Genomic DNA, 19,242 nt, shown 5'->3' with positions numbered 1-19,242 from the left:
AATAATTATAAATTATTTAAGTGTTTGGAAAAAATGGAATGTGTAAAGAAAATCTTGGTCTTGTTAAAAAAAAATCTTGACGTAAATACTTATAAACTACTGATTCACTACCTACAATATAGGAACACTTTTAGTCACGTCTTCCGGATTTTCTCTATCACTTCGTATTAACTAAAGATTTAAAATACTCGCACAAAAATTATAAGCTAATTTTTTTTCTTTTGTTTTATTCATTTGCTTTATGATCACATCTTTAATTTTTATTATGTAATTTTTTTTATAATTTAATAAGCATGACATATGCCATACAAAGTAACTTATATTATGAAATTTGTTTAGGTCGGTGACGTAATATTAAATAGTATAGTATTCATTTATTTATTAGAAAGATAATTTATTTACTTTACTGTACATTTTATTCTTATTATGTAAATATGATGTTTATTGTTATTATTTTTCAAAAATAAATTTATTTCAAAATAAATATTTTTGATAAATGATATTATTGATAAATTCCTTAAACTTTTTGTATAATTAAATTTAAACATAATTATGTTCAGTAAAAAATTATATATTCTCTACCTATATTGATTTGATAAATGTTTTTCACACATATTTATATAATATATTATATTTTTCATAGAACACATATAAATAAAAATAAGATAATGTAGAAAATAAGATTTCAAAAAGAAAAAAAATTGTATTAATAAAGAAAAAATGTGTGTACTTAAATTTTTGATATCAACTATACACTTATAAATTATCAATATACTTATATAAAGGAGAAGCATGTGTCGTTTAGGTGGCGCCTCTCAGAGAGCTCTGTTCTATTTTTTTAATTTTCTGGAATTTTTGGATGAAAAAATATTAAAAATAAAAACTGTCTTTTTTGTTTCGGATATATTGGAAGAAAGTTATATTGAAAGAAAGTTTCAGAACTACCATTTTCAAAATATTAAAATCAAATCAAAATCTGAAACTATCATCATATTTTTGGAAAATATGTATATCAACCCCTATAAATTGAGGCCAGACTTCATAAAATTAAACACACAATTTTTCTTAAACTTATTTGTCTTCTCCTTCTAATACAATTATGTTAGATGCTTTGAATGACGACAGAGATGATTGGCTGATAAGAGTAAGAGTTTGTCAGATGCAGGAGTCGACAAATCCAAACACGGGAGAACAATATAGTCTTGACATGATATTGATAGATAAAAAGGTTAATAGATTTACCGTTAGGGATATATGTTTGTTCTTTATTTTTTTTATAATATTTGTTTTTTTCATCGGATATGTTTGTTATTGTTAACTTTTATATGGTTTACATTGTATACAGAAAAAGATTATTCATGCAACACTTTCACGATATCTGTTTGCTCGGTTCAAGCAACTTTTAAGTGAAGACTGTTTATACAGTATAAATAAAGGTTGTTGCAAGGTAGTTATAATAGATTTAAATTATTGTTATTGTAGACCATCAATCCAAAAACGGAAGGAACCACTAATAAAGCCGTGCATGGATTGTAGTTCATACGTCGTAAGATGATTAATGTTCGTGCAACTGGAACTTAATATTTATCCCTATTAAAATTAGGGATAGTTTCGGAGTTGTATGTCAATATCTTTTAGACTTTTCCACATTTATGTTAAACACAACCAAATTAAGATTTGTGGTGTTTTGAATCGTTAATTACATGCAGATTTTTATTTTTATTTTTCAGTCACGAATTATAGTCCAGTTTTGCAATTTTATATATTAATATTGGTATTGCATCGAGATGTTTATAATATAAAATTATTTTGTTTTATAAATATTAATTTTGAAACATTAATATAATTTTCATAGGATGCCGCAAATTTATTTTATTTTATAAATATTAATATTGAATCATTAATATAATTTATATATCCCGCCGCAACGCGCGGCTTCTCAACTAGTATACTTATATAAAGGAGAGGCGGGGGCATGTAGGTGACGCCTCTCACATAACTCCGTTTCATTTTTCTAATTTTCTGGAATTTTCTGATGAAAAATATCAAAAATAAAAAATTATGTTTCAGATTATTTATGGAATACAGTAACTACATCTTAGCATAAATTGATATGATTCTGTTTCAGATTATTTATGGAATATAGTAGCTTGCAAGTTTTTTAATCTGATTCTGTTGGCATAAATTAATCTCATTCTGTTTCAGATAATTTTGTAAAATATAATAGCTTGCAAGTTTTTTCATCTGATTCTGTTTCAGATTATTTAATTATGGAAAATAATAGAACACAAGTCTCTCCACACCTATAAATACCCCTATAGGTTTTAGGGTTTTGGATCATCTAAACACAACCATCTAATACAATAATGAGTTACACTAGGATAGATGTTTTGAATGACTTGAATAACGATAGAGATGACTGATTGACAAGAGTAAGAGTTTGTCGGATGTGGGAGTACACTGTTATCTCATGAATTTAAATTGATGTAAGGAAATTGGAGGAGGGAGTCACTCATATACACCTGCATGGATTGGACGATAGAGATGATCAATTGACAAGAGTAAAAGTTTATCGGATATGAGAGTAGACTGTTATCTTATGAATTTAAATTGATGTTTTTGCGGACAACCAATCCAAAGAAATTGGAGGAAAGAGTCACTAATATACACCTGCATGGATTGGAATTCATACGTCCCGATTCCAGAAAATTATAAAAATAAAACGAAATTATCTGAGAGGCGCCACCTACACGCCCCTCGCTTCTCTTTTATATAAGTATATAATTTTTATTTTTGATATTTTATCTGAGATGCGCCACCTACACGCCCCTCGCTTCTTCTTTATATAAGTATATTGATTGATTTTTATAGACTGTCACAAATTTATTTTATCTTACAAATACTAATTTTAAATCATTAATATAATTTTTATAGGCCGCCGCAACTCACGGCTTCTCAACTAGTTCGATCGATGATAGCAAAACTAGGTTATGCTTGTGTTCTAATCTGGTCGTAAACTCTATGTTGTGATTTTTTTTTTTTGATAATTCAGAATTTTATTTAAATAACATACTCTCAAGAAGCATCGTACATGCAGCTACTAACCCGTACTATAGGGGAACAAAAAACCCTAACGGCACGACAAACATACCAACTTAGGCCTAAACAACCCAGCCCTTGCACTTTAAAAAATCCAAGAAGCTACCAATGCATTTCTCCCGCAACCTTTTTTTGCAAGTTGATCCGCAGCGATATTAAGATAGCTATCAATAAAAACCAATTTAATTTTGTGCACCCAATTCACTATATCACCTTGGAGTTTTCATTTGCTGTTATGAATGTGATGGATAAGGCTTTGAGAATCCAAGAAAACCGCTAACTTATGGCATTTAAATTATTGTCCATGAGATATCCTCCAATACCTGCCTTTGTTAAAGTTTCATACTGCCAAGAACCATCTATAAACCCAACGAAATCTATGTCGTGAGTTAGTAGTGTATACGTATAAACTCCAAGATTTACAATTCTTCAAAATATCTTTTTACTTCCTTACACACACGAGTCAAGAAAAACAAAAATAAGAAAGCATCATCAACTTTTGGGTGAGCTTAAAAAAGCGCTTCTTTTTTAAAGTAAAAAAGTGAAGCAGAAGTTAGAAGCAAATAAGGTCGTTTGGGTGAGCTTGATATAAGTGTTTCTTACTTGAGTTAAAAAAGTGAAGTGGAAGTTAGAAGTTAGTTAAGATTTATAAGTGATTAAAGTGTTTGGAAAAAAGTAGAAGTCATAAAACAGAAGTTAAGATTTTTAGCTTTTTAATAGTAAAATGCTTAATTAGAGCTGGAATGTTGGTGAAAAGCTGAAGAAATCGCCGTTAAAGACCTACCCTGTAGCTCGATGCTCGATGATGATGAACAGTAAAGTAGTGTAGAGGAAGAAGGGAACCTTTATGTATCATTTGTACTTTGTTTTTTTTTTCTTCGAACATTCTTAGCTTATTGTTGGGCTGGGTTGGGTTTATATATTAGTGGGCTTATCTAGAAGTTTTTAGTTTTTATTTTATGTTAGTTTCTAGTAGAATAAGAATATATCTGCTAAGTTTGCTGCTTAATGAAACTTCTATTCAAAAAAAAAAAAAAAATATATATATATATATATATATATATATATATTAACATTATTTTAAATATAAATTAATAAATTACAAATTTTGCAAATAAAACGAATATTAAGTCTCAACCTAGAATATATATTATTAAGTCCAATATATAATTCGTTGATAACAATAAGATAAAATTTTCAAAAATTTCAAACGTATTCATAATTTGTAAATATTTTAGAATATAATATATATATATATATATATATATATATATATATATTATGTCAATTAAATTGATTTTGTAATTAATTATAAATATCATCAATGTCATGAATCACACAATTTTTACTAGTTTTTCGCATTGCTTTTATGTAGTTGAATATAATCATCGCTTCTTAATGAAAAACTGTTACACTTTGGCTACCAAACAAAATATATTCAAATTATTATGTTTGTGTGAATAAATAAACTTTTTACAACCGGTTTATGAAGAAAATTTTACATATTTGAGGAGTAAAAAATTTAGAAGTTATTGTCCAATATATTATGATATATAGTTAATTATTAGGTTAATTTTATATTTTTTAATTTATGAAAAAAAATTAAATTTGTTAAGTTTTATTGATAGTCTATTAAGAAAACTAAATTGAAATTTGAAGATGAAGTTGGGAGTATTACTTATTTTTACCGATGCACTCTTGTTATTAATGATATGTTTCTTATTCATAAATTAAACGAATTTTTTAAAACATAAGAAACCGTTAAAAAATGATGTTTATGATGGATACTAGCATGCTAGAGACAATCATCCATTGGAATTTTTGATTGTTAATGAATGAGCTCTAAATTATAGGAGACACCTATCATTGTAGCAAATCCTTATATTGATGTTGGAGGATCTGGAGGGCTTATTTAGTACAACAACGTTTTTTTAAAAGATCAGGAATTAACCGCGTATAGATTAGCATTGATGTCCATTAATTGTAACGTCCCGCTGAGATTAGATGCTCATTTACCTGATCTGGTAACCGTTGAGTTTTGGTATCGTTATCTTGGGGTTTGATAGGGTGGAAATTGAGACATATGAGGGTCATAGATGCTTTTAGTACCGAACTGTACGGTTCCAAGATCCAAAGGGTTTAGAACTCGACTTTTCGGGCTCATATGGTAATGACTTATTCCTAGGAGGTCTAGAGTTTCATGTATATTTTTAAGAGCCGCAAGCCACATGAAGGTGATCATAGAAGTTTTTGTCATGGAAGATTCACAAGAAAAAAAGACCTGAAAAACTCTATTATGATGTCCCATGGAAAATTTACAAGTAAGAACGACAACTATGTCCCTTAAAAATATGGCATCAGCAACATGAATGTGAACAGGTAGCTATGGTGGTGGATGATAGTCCGAAGAGATATATTTTGTCATGGAAGATTCACAAGAGAGAAAGATCTGAAAAATTCTATTATGATTTCCCATAAAAAAATCACAAGTAATAACGATCTGAAAAAATTTATTGTGATTTTATTGGTGGCAGTAAGGTCGTAGAATTGGCGGTACATGAGATCAAATTTATGTGGCTAAAACAAGTCGGGCATAGACCTCCGTTCGAGTCCTTAGGCGCAGATTTTCACTTTTTAGGTTCTATCAAACAGCCGTATGAAGTATATCAAGAGCCCAGATTCAATAAGGGTCATGACGCCAATGACACTTTTACAGACTTTAATTTTTGGATTCAGTAAGATTATTATCTTACTTTTGCATGAATCGAAATCTCCTCGTCACTTTGAAAAATGTACGTTTTTTCTTTATTATATTATTCTTGGGTTCGATGTTGTTTTTGTTTTTGTTGAATATCATGTCGGGTTATATAATCTATAATTCTTTATATTTACTGGCATGTTTTGTTTTGACCGAATTTGGTAGGCCGAAATATTGATCGGAATGGGTGTTCTTAATTGTATGAGTTTCTTGATTGTGTGATTTTTTGTGGGTGATAATGATCGTGTTGTTGAATTGAAATTCTTTAGATCTTAAGATATTTTTAGGTGCATATACTAATTGATAACTATTATCGTTATAATTTAAATATCATTTGGTTTTATTAATTATGATTATTGTTTTATATATTAAATATGCATAAATTATATGTTAATGTGCCGTATTTTTTAAAAAATATCTTGAGCTAATGTGGAAGGATTTGCACTACTAAATTGGCATTACCATATGATATTTTTAAATCTCGATGCTAATTTGGCATGACTATTTCGGTTACCTTTCTATAAGATTAATACATTGATCTAATTTTGACATGATTAGAAATATGTACTAAATTCATGGATAATTTTGATAGTTTAAATATCATATATGTAACTTTTGTGGTAAATAAATATCATTTCTGATGATTGTTTATTACCAATTATGGTAGTCACTTATAACTCGTGATTTTATTGTGCATTAAGAGGTAATTAGTACCATTCATGGGTGTCATAATTTATGGCTTGTTGTACCATCCTTGATGATAATTATTTATAAATATAATTTATTTATTTATATCAAAAATAGGTGTCTCGCCAAAGGGATTCCTTTGGTTGGACTTTATTTTTTTATATAAAATATATTTCACTTTTGTAATCTCCCCCTCGTCACAGTGGTTATGTGATTGTAGATGTTATATCTAAATGTTTGAAGGAATGGGAGATTGAGTATAAAATAGGAACAATTAGTGTAGATAATGCCAAACCAAATGATGTTGCATTGCGAACTTTAAAAGATATGTATAATACTACAAAGACGGCTTTGCAGATTGGGGGGAAATTGTTTCAGGTGAGATGTTGTGTGCACATACTAAATTTATGTGTGCAAGATAGATTAGAGCCGATAAAAAAAATTATTCATAAAATTAAGGATGGTGTGAAATATGTGGCCGCTTCTGAAGCTCGTAGGATAAAATCAGCTGAAATTGCTAAACACCTGCATTTAAAGAATAAAAAGTTAATTCTAGATGTTCCGACTCGCTGGAATTCCACTTTTAAAATGTTGTAATGTGTTGTTAAGTTTAAGCAAGTTTTCGAACGATATTCCTCATCTGATAAAGGATTTGAAGATTATGTTCCTGATGTATGATTGGGAACAAGTTACAGGAGTTTGTGGTATTTTAGAAAAGGTCAATGTGGTCGTTAATATTGTGTTAGGGACTCGTTACCCTACATCAAACTTGTTTTTGGCCGAAATAAGACAAGTTAAACAGATTCTAGGCAGGAAATCATCTAATCAGAATTCACATATAAGAGAGATGGTGGTTGAAATGAAATTTGAATTTGATAAATATCGGGGTCTGAGCAATCTGGTAATATCTATTGGCGCTGTTATGGATTCACGTTTCAAAATGAAACTTCCCATGTTTTGATTTCCAACCCTTTATCCACTTGAAGGTGAGGTAGATATAAACCTTTCTTATTTAGTAGATGTGTTGACTGAACTTTATCAAGAATACTATCTTGAAGATCGTGCTAAATAGTAAATCAGTTGAGTGTCTTGAATCAAGTCAAGTCTCATCTGAAAATCACATCAGCATAGATGAAGGAGAAACACCACGGGGAATAAATGAATATGAGAGTTTCGTTTGTGAAAGTGGTGCAATTTTTGAATCGGAAAAATCATAATTAGATGATTATTTAGCTGAAAAGATTGTGATTCCTGCTCCTAATTGTTCAAAGTCTTTTGTTGTGTTATCTTGATGGAAAGGAAACAGTGCAAAATATCCCATTTTGTCCAACATTGCTCGCGATATCCTGGGTATTCCTATGAGCACAATTGCTTCGGAATCAATTAACTTTCAGTGCAGGAAAAAGAGTGATTGAACCACATCATTCTTGTCTAAAACCGGAGACCGTAGAGATGTTATTGTGTGGTGCTGATTGGGTACGAGAATTATATAGGCTTAAGAAACCAATTAAGGTATGATACATGCATTATTTAGTGTCTACTGTTTATTAATTTGTTGTTCACCTAAAGGTGGAAATAGTAATATATTTTTATTGCAGGATGTTTCCAGAGTTAATGATGTTATTAACATCGATTTGAATTTTGATAAATTGACTATTTGACTATATCAATTATCACAGCTTTCGCCTTTCAGGTTTGTATTACTATTATATAAAAAAACTTACAAGTTATAAGTGTTATAAGTCTGTCCTCTATTTTGAAGTCACAAGTCACTTACACTATTTGTTATACAGTCATACAGATTCACAAGTGCCACTGCCAAGTACTTTAGTATTAATATTCGAACTTTTGATTTGAACTAGTGTTGTTCACAGTTCACTATCAGACTATCCGTAATGTTATGGATTTGTCATGGATTTAGTGGTTGGGACATTATAGTCAGTATTCAGACATTTATTAATGTATTTGAATTTCTCTTTACTGGTATTGGAATATTAAATTAGCAGATCATGATAAATTCTATTATTATTAATGTCAATTATGTACAAGCTTATCGAGTCGAGTATCGAGTCAAATATGAGTCGATCCAATACCGAGTCGGGTTGAGTCGAACAACTAAAAAACTCGAGTCGGCCCGTTAAGGTTATCGAGCTAGTTTGGCTGTTCGAACTCGAGTTCATTAACGGACCGAGTCGAGCTGAGTCGGCTTAACAAAAAGCTCGGTTCGTTTACAACCCTATATAAAATCAATTTTAATAAAATTAGGAAACTTGTATAGGTTAGAGTACTTTGAAAATCCAACTCCTATAATTCAGGAAACCGATTTTGAAATCTTCTTTTATGTAAAACACGAGAGTCCTTACATATTGAATTCCTAAACAATCTCTTTGAAAAACGCATTTGATCTTTATCCGCATATGAATCTGTTAATACGTTGTAAGCTTGCTAATAAGCTTATTCCTGTAAGCTTTGCTGACAAAACAATATGAAACTCAATTGATACAAGTTCTTAGCACATTTGTAAATATGTTCTAAGCTAGTTAAAAAGATTCAGTTGTACGCTACTAACTTGTCAGTGTAATCATCAATATCTTGAAATTAAACGGAATGGAATACAGAAATGAAAAGTGGAGAAAAGAATGAATGATTGTGAGTTATTTTATTTGTTTGGTTTTGATTCGGAAACAGAATGAAAAATTATATGACAAGTTTTATATATGATTTTTATGATATTATATAATTTCAAATGAGTCAAATATATTATATTTATAAAAATATAATTTATAAATATTTTTTAAAATTAATATATTTTTTTATTTAAAAGTTTTATTAATTTTTAATTAATAAATATATAAGTTATATCATTTTTATAATTTAAAACAACTAAATTAATTTTGTTATATTAAAAAATATTTTACATATTATTTCTATGTTTTAACGATTTCATACCTAAATTATAAATGAAAAGACAAAATGGTGAAAGGGAAAGAGAGTTTTGATGAAACAAACACTTATAAAGGAAATTATCCTTTTAATTGTTTTTCCTTTCCTTTGTAAACTACCTGCAAGGCTTCAACCAAACGCCGCTAATTGAAGGCGCGTGAGATATACGACTTTGATGTTGTGCGTGTTGGTGCCGGGGCATGTAACTGGAAGGCTGCACTGCACGAGTCCAAGTGATTTGATTTGGGAGTCGAGCTGAGCTGTCCCGGAGAGAGGAGAATCTCTCTCACTTTTGTTTCTTTTTCGGACACCCACCACAATACCATTACCATCTTAACGTTTTGGGCCACTGCTATTGGGCCCGGATCTCTCAAAATTGTTCTTTGTCCACACAAACCAGTCTCCACTGTCCACTTTGGCACTCCGACCCAGGGCAAAATTATCCGCAAAAAGATCAAAACCTATTTTCTACGCATTCTTGCAGAACAAAGACTCGTAAATTACTGCAGCAGCTTTTTTTTTTTTGAGAATTATAATGTTGTAAATGTATTTTTATAAATATATTTAAGCAGTGGAGTTGCGGAAAACTTTGCCCATGTATTACTTTTGTTAACCTGTGGAAATTCAATTATCACTGTCAGTGGCATAAATTAGAAATTGTTATGAATTTTGATTTTTTTAATCCGTCAAATTAAAGTAAAATCTTCCCGTAGATATGATTAGTTACTATTTCATTGTAATGACAGTGGTAATTTATGTTTTCCTATTTTCTACGCATTCTTGCTGAACAAAGACTCGTAAATTGTTACTGCAGCAGCTATTTTTTTGAGAATTATAATGTTGTAAGTGTATTTCTATAAAAATATTTAAGCAGTGGAGTTGCGGAAAACTTTGCCCATATACTCCCTCCGTCTCCTGATTGTTTACGTTCACTATTTGCACACATTTTGAGCCTCTTATAAAGTATAGTTTTATAATTTTTTTTTAAAAATTCTTTTCTTGAATAAAAGTTTAAACATCAAACTTTTATTCAGAGAAAAAAAATAAAATATACATTATAGAACTATACTTTAAATGAGTGTGGAAAAGCGTGCCAAAAAGTAACGTAAAGAAATGAGGGGACGGAGGGAGTATTATTTTTGTTAGTCTTTGGATTTTCAATTATCACAATCAGTGAATAAATTGGAAATTGTTATGAATTTTAATTTTTTTAATCGGTCAAATTAAAGTAAAATCTTCCCATAGATATGATTAGTAACTATTTCATTGTAATGACAGTGGTAATTTATTTTTTCATGATAATTTCAGTTTTTAGTTTACCAATAGCTTCACTCTAAAGTTTGGCCTTTCCAGGAAAAAAGCCTCTGCCAGTTTAGAATATTGAGCAGACAGGAAATTCCAATTGGACAAAAATAAAAAGTAATGAGACTTTCTGGCAAAAAAAAAAGGAAGTAATGAGACAAAAAAAACCTTATTTTTTGCATTCTCTCTTATTGTAACTTGTAAAATTGAACACCTTTTCTAAAATTCTCACCCATACAATCAAACGAGATTGTTTACAAGGTAAACAATTCAATGTACCACCCTCAACATCTTATTTTACATGGCTCATTTTTAAAAATGAAAACTAAATAAAGATACGTAATTTTTAAAATAAGACATATAAAATGAACCGAAAGGAGTATATAAATCAATAATTAACTGTAATTTTTAAGATTTTAATAAATTGAATATAATTAAATATATAATTTTCACCGATTATAATTTTTTAATCAAGAAACTCTCTCATTGAAGTGCTCTAAACAGAAAAATCATATATTTTCTGAACCAAAGGTTTTTTGTTTCAATTTTTCTTGCACTCCCATCTCTTTCAACCTCTCTTTCGTAATTTGGTGTCTAATCGCACTAAAATCTAAAGAGCTAGGTTTTCTCATTGGACTTTTTACCCATTTTATGTGAAATTAAATATTCGCAAATGCTCACTGATTTAGCACAATTTTGCTATCCTCACTGAGTCACTGTGCTCCAAATTCCAATACGGCACGTTCTCTTCCACACGGTACTAGAAATGTTCATCTAAGATTACTTTAAGCTGACCATCAGATGAAAAAGACATGCATTATTGAATCTTGACCGCTGATTCTAATCGAATAACTCTAAAGTCTAAACAGAAGAATCATAATTGCTACGTTTTTTAGTTGTCATATTTTCATTTTAATTGGTTAAATTGACAAATATTTGATCAAATATTATAAGTCATTTTTACATTATTTTAGAAAACTGAAAATTACATATTAAAGTAGATTAAAAATTGTTTTCGATGACATATTTTTTCTATTTTATAAACTGATAAAATATTAATAAAACTCGATCAAATTTTGATCAATTTGACTGGTCAAAAGTCTAATGTGACAATTAAAAAAGATCGTGAAAATATTTTTTTTAGACGGGTCTGAACTGAATTTAAAACACTCCATAATCATTTTTGGAGCAATGACTTGAACCAAGACACTCCTGCCCTACTGTGGCAATAAAGTTAGAGTACTGGCACAAATTATTTGTGCATGTATCACCTTGTTTAGAATCTTACCTGTCTGGTAGACTGATGAGTACTCCTGTTAATAAGGGTGAGCAAAAAATCGATTTAAAAACGAAATCGAATCGAAACCGAAAAATTATGAAAAACCAATCCGAATGTAATTGAGTCGAAATCGAAATCGAAAAATTTAATGAATGAAAGCGACGTGAAAGTATATACCTATACGGCACAAACGTTTTCAAAATATTGCGAAAACTAAAGTTTCTCGCAACTTTTGTCTCTTACTAATAGAGTCAAACTCCAGACATGTGAAAGAAAATAATGAACACTAGTGCCATCTACCACTATGTATGTGAAAGCAATCATGCTGCAATCTAACAGACGGGTAGGTTTGTAGCTCCCACGCTTTTTATCTTATCTATTTCTGCTAGTGGTGTGGGTCAAGGACTCAAGCTTTCAATCATCCACTACTTTCTTTTACTGTTTCAGAGGGTGACGGGAGAGGAGAGGAGAGTTAAGATACAAATTACCGTATAAAAAAAACATGACGAAAGGTTTGTGTAGTGTGTGTTCATGAGCAAGCAGAATTTTATATAATTGAGATTGGTCTTATATATATAGGGGTCTATCATTATTAAGATATAAAACCCAATTAAAATGAATCAAATTTATAAAATTTCGTGTTTAACATGTGCTTATAAGCACACTGAAAAAATAATATGATTTAAATATTTAATAGATCCGATAAAAATAATAATTGGACCTATTAGTACATCATCCAAATATATTACATATGATTTAAGTTTAAGTTCATTAAGTTGGATAGGTTATCTGCATATTCTAGTAAGCATAATTTTTTCTAAATTGGTCATGTTACTATAAGGTCTCCACAACACAACATCTTTAAAATATGAATATTGAACATATTTTAATAATGGATGTAATAGTAAATTTTTGTTGTCACTAAATATTTTTAGAAAAATTTATAATTAAAGTGACTGTTACTAATTCAAATTTAATAAATACAGAACCGTATTTATGAGCATAAAGATATCTGCCAGATAATATATATATATATATATATATATATATATATATATATATATATATATATGGGAGTGCTCAAATACAAACCAATCTTAAAATACAAACTACAAACCATATATAAAAATAACAGAACTCATACACAGTAGTCTATTCTTTCTTTCTTTACTCAGATCTACTCTCTCCCTCTCCTCGTCTCTCTCACCTCCGCCTTTCTCTCAATTTGCCGCGCTGTAAATCAATATATTTGCCATAACTAAATTTTGTTCCCATTGGGATAGATACACACATATAGATATAATTTAGTGATGAAGTTGTGGTGCTTTCAATTTTTGATGATGCTAGTGGTGATGCTGTCAACAGTAGTCGTGTAATGGTAGTCGCAGAGGCAGAGACGAATTCACCCACCATCGTGTCTCCACAAGTCCGCTGTTTACACCTCCTGCTATATACTTTAGTGATTTTCACTTTGCAAATTAGTGATTTGTACTTTATAAATTAGTAATTATCACTTTAGAAATCGGTGAAACAACGGGTACATAACAGAACCTGGTGATAGTGATAACGGGATGTGGCTATGTTTTCAGGCGACGGAGGTGAGGCTGGTGGTGACGAAAGTGAGGCTGGAGGGGACGATGGAGGTGGGAGTGGATTTGATGGTGATAGAAATAATGGAGGTGGACATGGAGGTGGTGGGTATGGAGTGGGTGGGCGGCATGGAGGTGGAGGTGGTGATGACAGAGATGACGGCGGAAGCGAAGCTGAAGAAGGCGGAGGTGGAGGTGGAATTGGTGAAGATGGGGTAGTTAGAATTTAGAAACACTCTAATCACTAAATATTATTATCATAATCACTGGTTTGTATGTTTGTATCATAATGGGTTTGTACTGGAGTAGGACCCTATATATATATATATATATATATAGGCAAGTGATCAAATAGAAACCACTCTTATTTTAGAAACTAGAAACCACTCCTTGAATCACTGTTTATAACTAGTGAAATCACTAATTTCTATGTTCTTAATCACTATTTTATACAGTATATTCATCAGTATTTTTATTTTTAATAATTGAGGAAATTTATTTATGATTGACATTGGTGGTCGATTATTGATGATCAATTATAGTTGTAGAAGGTCTATGATGGTAGCAAATGACGGGATAAGGTGTGTGGTCATGGTAAATAGTCATTAGTAGTGGCAAGTTATGATGACAAACGGCGATAGGCAAATCATGGTTGTAAGTGAAGCGGGCAGTAGCGAAAGAGGTTGATAGTGATACCAAGAGTTTCATCAATGTAGTATGATTGAACATGATGGTGATATACGATGTATATATGTGTATTTATATATCTATATTTGTCAGATTTTGCATATATAAATCAGTGATTTTTGATATTAAAATAAGTGATTTTTGTAGTTAAGAAGGATGATGAAAAACTAGCCAGAGACTAGTTTCTAGTTTCTAGGCTAATTTAGTTTCTAGTGGAGTAAGCCCCTATATATATATATAGGCACTTGCTCAAATGAGAACTTTCTTAAAATGAGAACCGTGAGAACTTTTCTAATTTATCAATATCTCATTCATTTGAAGGGCCCCGTCAGGGGCACCTTCACAAAGAATTATATAATTAAGGTCTCCATCTAGCTAGCCGGGAAAAAAAAAAAAACACTGATGACATGGCAGTGGATTTTTTTTTTGAATTTTTTTTTTGACTAGTTACGGAGAGACTAGTTTTATATACACTTTTTATATTGGGTACCCACTAGTTTGATGTTTAGATTAGTCAAAATATGATAAATTAAGGAAGTTCTCACGGTTCTCATTTTAAGAAGTTCTGGAGTAACCTTCTATATATCGGAGATTTCTTCAATAATAAATTTGTGAGTTAATCAAAACTTGGAAACAGAAAGAAATATCTGTAGTTGGGAACGATCCCACCATGATGACTGTTGTATGTTGCACTAGCAAAGAAGAAGTCGTCTTACTTTTTGGACCTTCCCATCTATATATAAATATCTCTGCTCACTTGTTTTGCCAAGAACATCTCACAAACTAAACACATCAAGAGTGAGAGGAAACTAAGAGAAGATATCATGGCAACAATGAATGGAAATGATAAAGCTACTAGCACCAAAGAAGAGCCAAATTACAGAGGAGTCAGAGCCATGCCCTTTGTCATAGGTACTACTCCAACACCTGCTAAACAAAGTTTGTGTGCGTAAAAAAGACGGATTTAGTAAGAGGCATGAGGGACACGTGCCCTCTAAAAAAAAAAAATTGATGTTTTTTCACCAATCTAAATTTTACTAAATTATAGAAGTGTACCCTTGAAAATCTGAAAATATATAGATATTTTTCGAAAATTTGCTTGGTGCCCCCTAAGAAAATATTCCTAGATCCGCTCCTTTGTAAATATGCATGCCGAAGAGTTTTTCGAATTCTCTTTGTTGCAGGAAATGAGGCATTTGAGAAGCTAGGGACAATCGGAACCTCATCAAATCTCTTGGTTTACCTCACTACTGTCTTCAACATGAAATCTATTACAGCAACTAATATTATCAATATTTTCAATGGCACTTGCAACTTTGGTACTTTGCTGGGAGCTTTCTTGTGTGACACTTACTTTGGACGCTATAAAACTCTTGGTTTCGCTTCCATTTCGTCTTTTTTGGTAAATAAAGTTACTTATAATGTGTTGAACAGCTAAAATTTGTTCCAAGGCTTGTTTAGTTACTTGATATAGTATCATTTTCGACGTAACAGGGAATGCTTGTACTCACATTAACGGCTGCAGTAGCAACACTTCATCCGCCCAGTGGCGTATGCAGGATTTAAGTCCAGAGGGGGCTGGATTTTAGTCCCACCGGGAAAAAAATTTTTGGGTACATAATATATAATTAAATTTGACATATTATTGTTACAACTTACAAATTCACAATAACACTCTCCTAGGTGCCATATTTTGAAACCTCACTATAATGTCTTCAACATCAATTTATATTAAAGTATAAAATATTAGTCTATTACAAATGTAATATTAAAGTATAAATGTAATATTAAAGTATAATTAAATTTAACTATTAGTCTATTACAAATGTAATATTAAAGTATAAAATAAAATATAAAACTAAAATGTTATTAAAAAAGTTTGATAAAAATATTTTTTATGTATTCATTTGACTTTTTGAAAATAATTTTCATTTTTTAAAAATAAATTAGTATGTACTAAAATATTTAGAGGGGTCTAATTTTTTTTTTTTAATCTTGTACACCAAAAAAAAAAAAAAATAATTTTTTTTCAGAATCCAGGGGGGGCTATAGACCACCCTCGTCCCGTGCTAACTCCGCCACTGCATCCGCCTGAATGTGGAAAAGAAGCTGGAAGCATATGCTCAGGGCCAACGGCATGGCAACTTGTGTTTCTATTGAGTAGTTTCGCGCTATTGATTATTGGAGCTGGTGGGATAAGGCCGTGTAACTTGGCTTTTGGAGCGGACCAGTTTAATCCTAATACAGAATCAGGAAGAAAAGGAATCAATAGTTTCTTTAATTGGTATTATTTTACCTTCACCTTTGCTATGATGGTATCTATCACGATCATTGTCTACGTGCAAACGGATGTTAACTGGGGAATAGGCTTAGGCATCCCGGCATTTCTTATGTTCTTATCGTGTGCTTTCTTCTTCGTTGGTACTAAAATGTATGTCAAAGTTAAGCCTGAAGGGAGTCCTCTTACGAGTTTTGCTCAAGTTGTGGTAGCAGCAATCAAGAAGCGAAAATTGGAGTTACCTGAACAACCTTGGCTATCAATGTACACTTATATGCCTGCTAATTCAATCAACTCGAAGCTTCCCTATACAGAACAAATCAGGTGCCTGTTCCTCTTTATCTTCTGTAAAATAAGTTACTTATAATTGTTGGTGACACTGTATCACTTGCTGAATGTTAATTTATAAGGCCTTAATACCATATTATATCAATTTCAGATTTCTTAACAAAGCAGCTGTCATAACACGAGACGATGAGATAAATTCTGATGGATCAGCAGTGGATCCATGGAAGCTCTGCAGTGTGCAGAAAGTGGAAGAAGTAAAATGCATTGTGAGGGTACTTCCTATTTGGTTTGCAGGAACAATATACTATATTGCTTTGACTCAGCAGCATACCTATGGAGTATTCCAAGCACTTCAATCGGATAGACGTTTTGGAATTGGAACTTTTGAAATTCCAGCAGCATCTTACACAGTATTTCAGATGCTCTGTCTCACTATCTGGATACCTATCTATGATAGACTAATAGTTCCAGTTCTTCGAAGAATAACAAAGAAAGAATCAGGTATCACGATCCTCCAGAAAATAGGCATTGGCCTGGTTATCTCGGTATTTGCTATGCTATTATCAGGCCTGGTGGAAAAACAAAGGAGGACCATTGCATTAACAAAGCCAACACTGGGATTAGCACGAAAAGGAGCTATTTCTTCCTTGTCAGGTTACTGGTTGGTGCCTCAGCTGGCACTTTTAGGCCTTTCAGAGGCATTTGCAATTGTTGGGCTGGTAGAGTTTTACTACAAACAGTTCCCGGAAAACATGAGAAGCTTTGGGGGATCTTTCTTCGCTTGTGGCACCGCCATATCAAGTTACTTGAGTAGTTTCTTGATAACAGTTGTACACAGAATTACTAGAAATTCAGCTGGAGAAAATTGGTTGGCAGAAGATCTTAACAAGGGAAGATTGGATTACTATTTCTACTTCATTGCAGGTTTAGAGTTTTTAAATGTAGGGTATTTTCTACTGGTAGCAAAGTGGTACAGGTACAAGGGAACTGCTGACAACAATGACCATGAAGTTGCAATGGAGAACATGAAACCTAACAAGTCAGCTGTTTAACATAAACGCAAGTTACAACAATGTAGAACATCTCGGTCATCAGGTGATACCCTAGTGGTAAAAGCGTATCCAAAATGTTAAATGAACTCGGGCTCAACTGGCATCCCCTGCCCTTGTATAAAAAAAAAGTAGTTATGTGATGAATCTGGAGTTGAATTATATAATATTCAGAATAGTTCGAATACTTCTAAATTTTTTGCTGTTTGCTTTTCTTGTTAAAGTCCTGGATCTTCCTGCTCATCAACTTCGGGAAAGTGACAATTTTATGCAGGATTATTCTAGTTGATTAAAGACATACAAAATACTACACAATCCAGGAGCATAATCAAACACTGGTTTTCAATAAAAGATTGTAAACAAGACTTATGTGGATCATGTATACTTATTTAACACTTAACCTGCTTAGAAAGTTGACAGTATTGGGTGTAACAGGATTCAAAATCGAGCTCTCCTAAAGAATCTAGTACAATGATCACGACTCCCCCAAAACATTAAGGTGTCGGTGAAGGTGGAGGTCCTTGATTGGATCACATATCGTTCTCAGCCACAATCATGGACTCATGGCGTCAATCATAACAATTCGCTAGCAAACAATTCAATGTGAACTCGAACATTTCAAAGAAGACACGTTCTTCATCACATGCAGTCTAATCCATCGCTGTCTGCCAAAATGCTTGTCCACCACATGATCAAATGTGATTCGGTTAAATAACCAGATTTAACCAGTATATCGTCTTGTTCAAATGTCGACTCTGAAATCCCAGATCTGCTGATCTACTCAGTGGTCAGTGGTCACAATGCACTTGGCCTAATGACCTCCATATAGTAACAGTAGTAATGATAGTCATGTACTGATATTTAACACCAGTAGTATTCGAAGAAGACATGGTCCCTGGTGTTATTAGATATTGATGTTGCCATCACTGTCGAGTGTGAACCCGTATATATGTGAATTCTAGATTTTGTTGTTTTCCTATCAATCATCGTAGCAGATTTTTGAACTTGGTAGACAAATTGTCCACGGTTTTTGCCAGATTTTTTTTCATCTATTTCCATTGACTCTGTACTTAGATTGAACTAAAATTGTTTATTCCTCGGCTCCTAGTGATTCACTCTCCAATCCCGGGTTTGAGTAAGAGAACATTTTAACACACAAACGTAATCACTAAAATACATACCAAGTCCCCTTCCTAACACATTGAGTTTTAGGAAGATCGGTAACTTAGATTTTATTTAATTGAACATTCTTCGTCAGAGATGAAAGATACATTATTAGTCAC

At 31.7% G+C, this 19,242-nt stretch overlaps 1 protein-coding gene across 2 annotated transcripts; it reads left to right on the top strand.

The window, feature by feature from the left end:
• The first annotated feature begins 15,097 nt into the window (after positions 1–15,097).
• On the top strand, positions 15,098–18,146 carry LOC108220085 (protein NRT1/ PTR FAMILY 2.11-like). Of its 2 annotated transcripts, XM_064094308.1 has the most exons (5): positions 15,098–15,256; positions 15,529–15,746; positions 15,839–15,888; positions 16,437–16,946; positions 17,062–18,146. In XM_064094308.1, exons 1-5 carry the CDS (start codon positions 15,169–15,171, stop codon positions 17,960–17,962), a joined length of 1,767 nt encoding a protein of 588 aa, XP_063950378.1. In that variant the 5' UTR covers positions 15,098–15,168; the 3' UTR covers positions 17,963–18,146. The 2 variants fall into 2 exon arrangements, with proteins under 2 accessions (XP_063950378.1, XP_017249238.1); XM_017393749.2 differs by lacking the exon at positions 15,839–15,888 and having other exon boundaries at positions 16,378–16,946.
• The last annotated feature ends 1,096 nt before the right edge of the window (positions 18,147–19,242 follow it).

This window comes from Daucus carota, chromosome 5 (genome assembly GCF_001625215.2).
Source record: "Daucus carota subsp. sativus chromosome 5, DH1 v3.0, whole genome shotgun sequence".
In the NCBI taxonomy this organism is placed as follows: domain Eukaryota; kingdom Viridiplantae; phylum Streptophyta; class Magnoliopsida; order Apiales; family Apiaceae; genus Daucus; species Daucus carota.
The sequence above is the reverse complement of the archived record's forward strand: the minus strand, read 5'-3'. Positions and strand labels throughout refer to the sequence as shown.

Bases quoted from the DNA above. Each gene is read 5' to 3' on its own strand.
- LOC108220085 (XM_017393749.2), top strand. From the start codon at position 15,169: ATGGCAACAATGAATGGAAATGATAAAGCTACTAGCACCAAAGAAGAG. The intron at 15,257-15,528 runs GTACTACTCCAA...TCTTTGTTGCAG, and splicing joins AGCCATGCCCTTTGTCATAG to GAAATGAGGCATTTGAGAAG. The intron at 16,947-17,061 runs GTGCCTGTTCCT...TATCAATTTCAG, and splicing joins CCCTATACAGAACAAATCAG to ATTTCTTAACAAAGCAGCTG.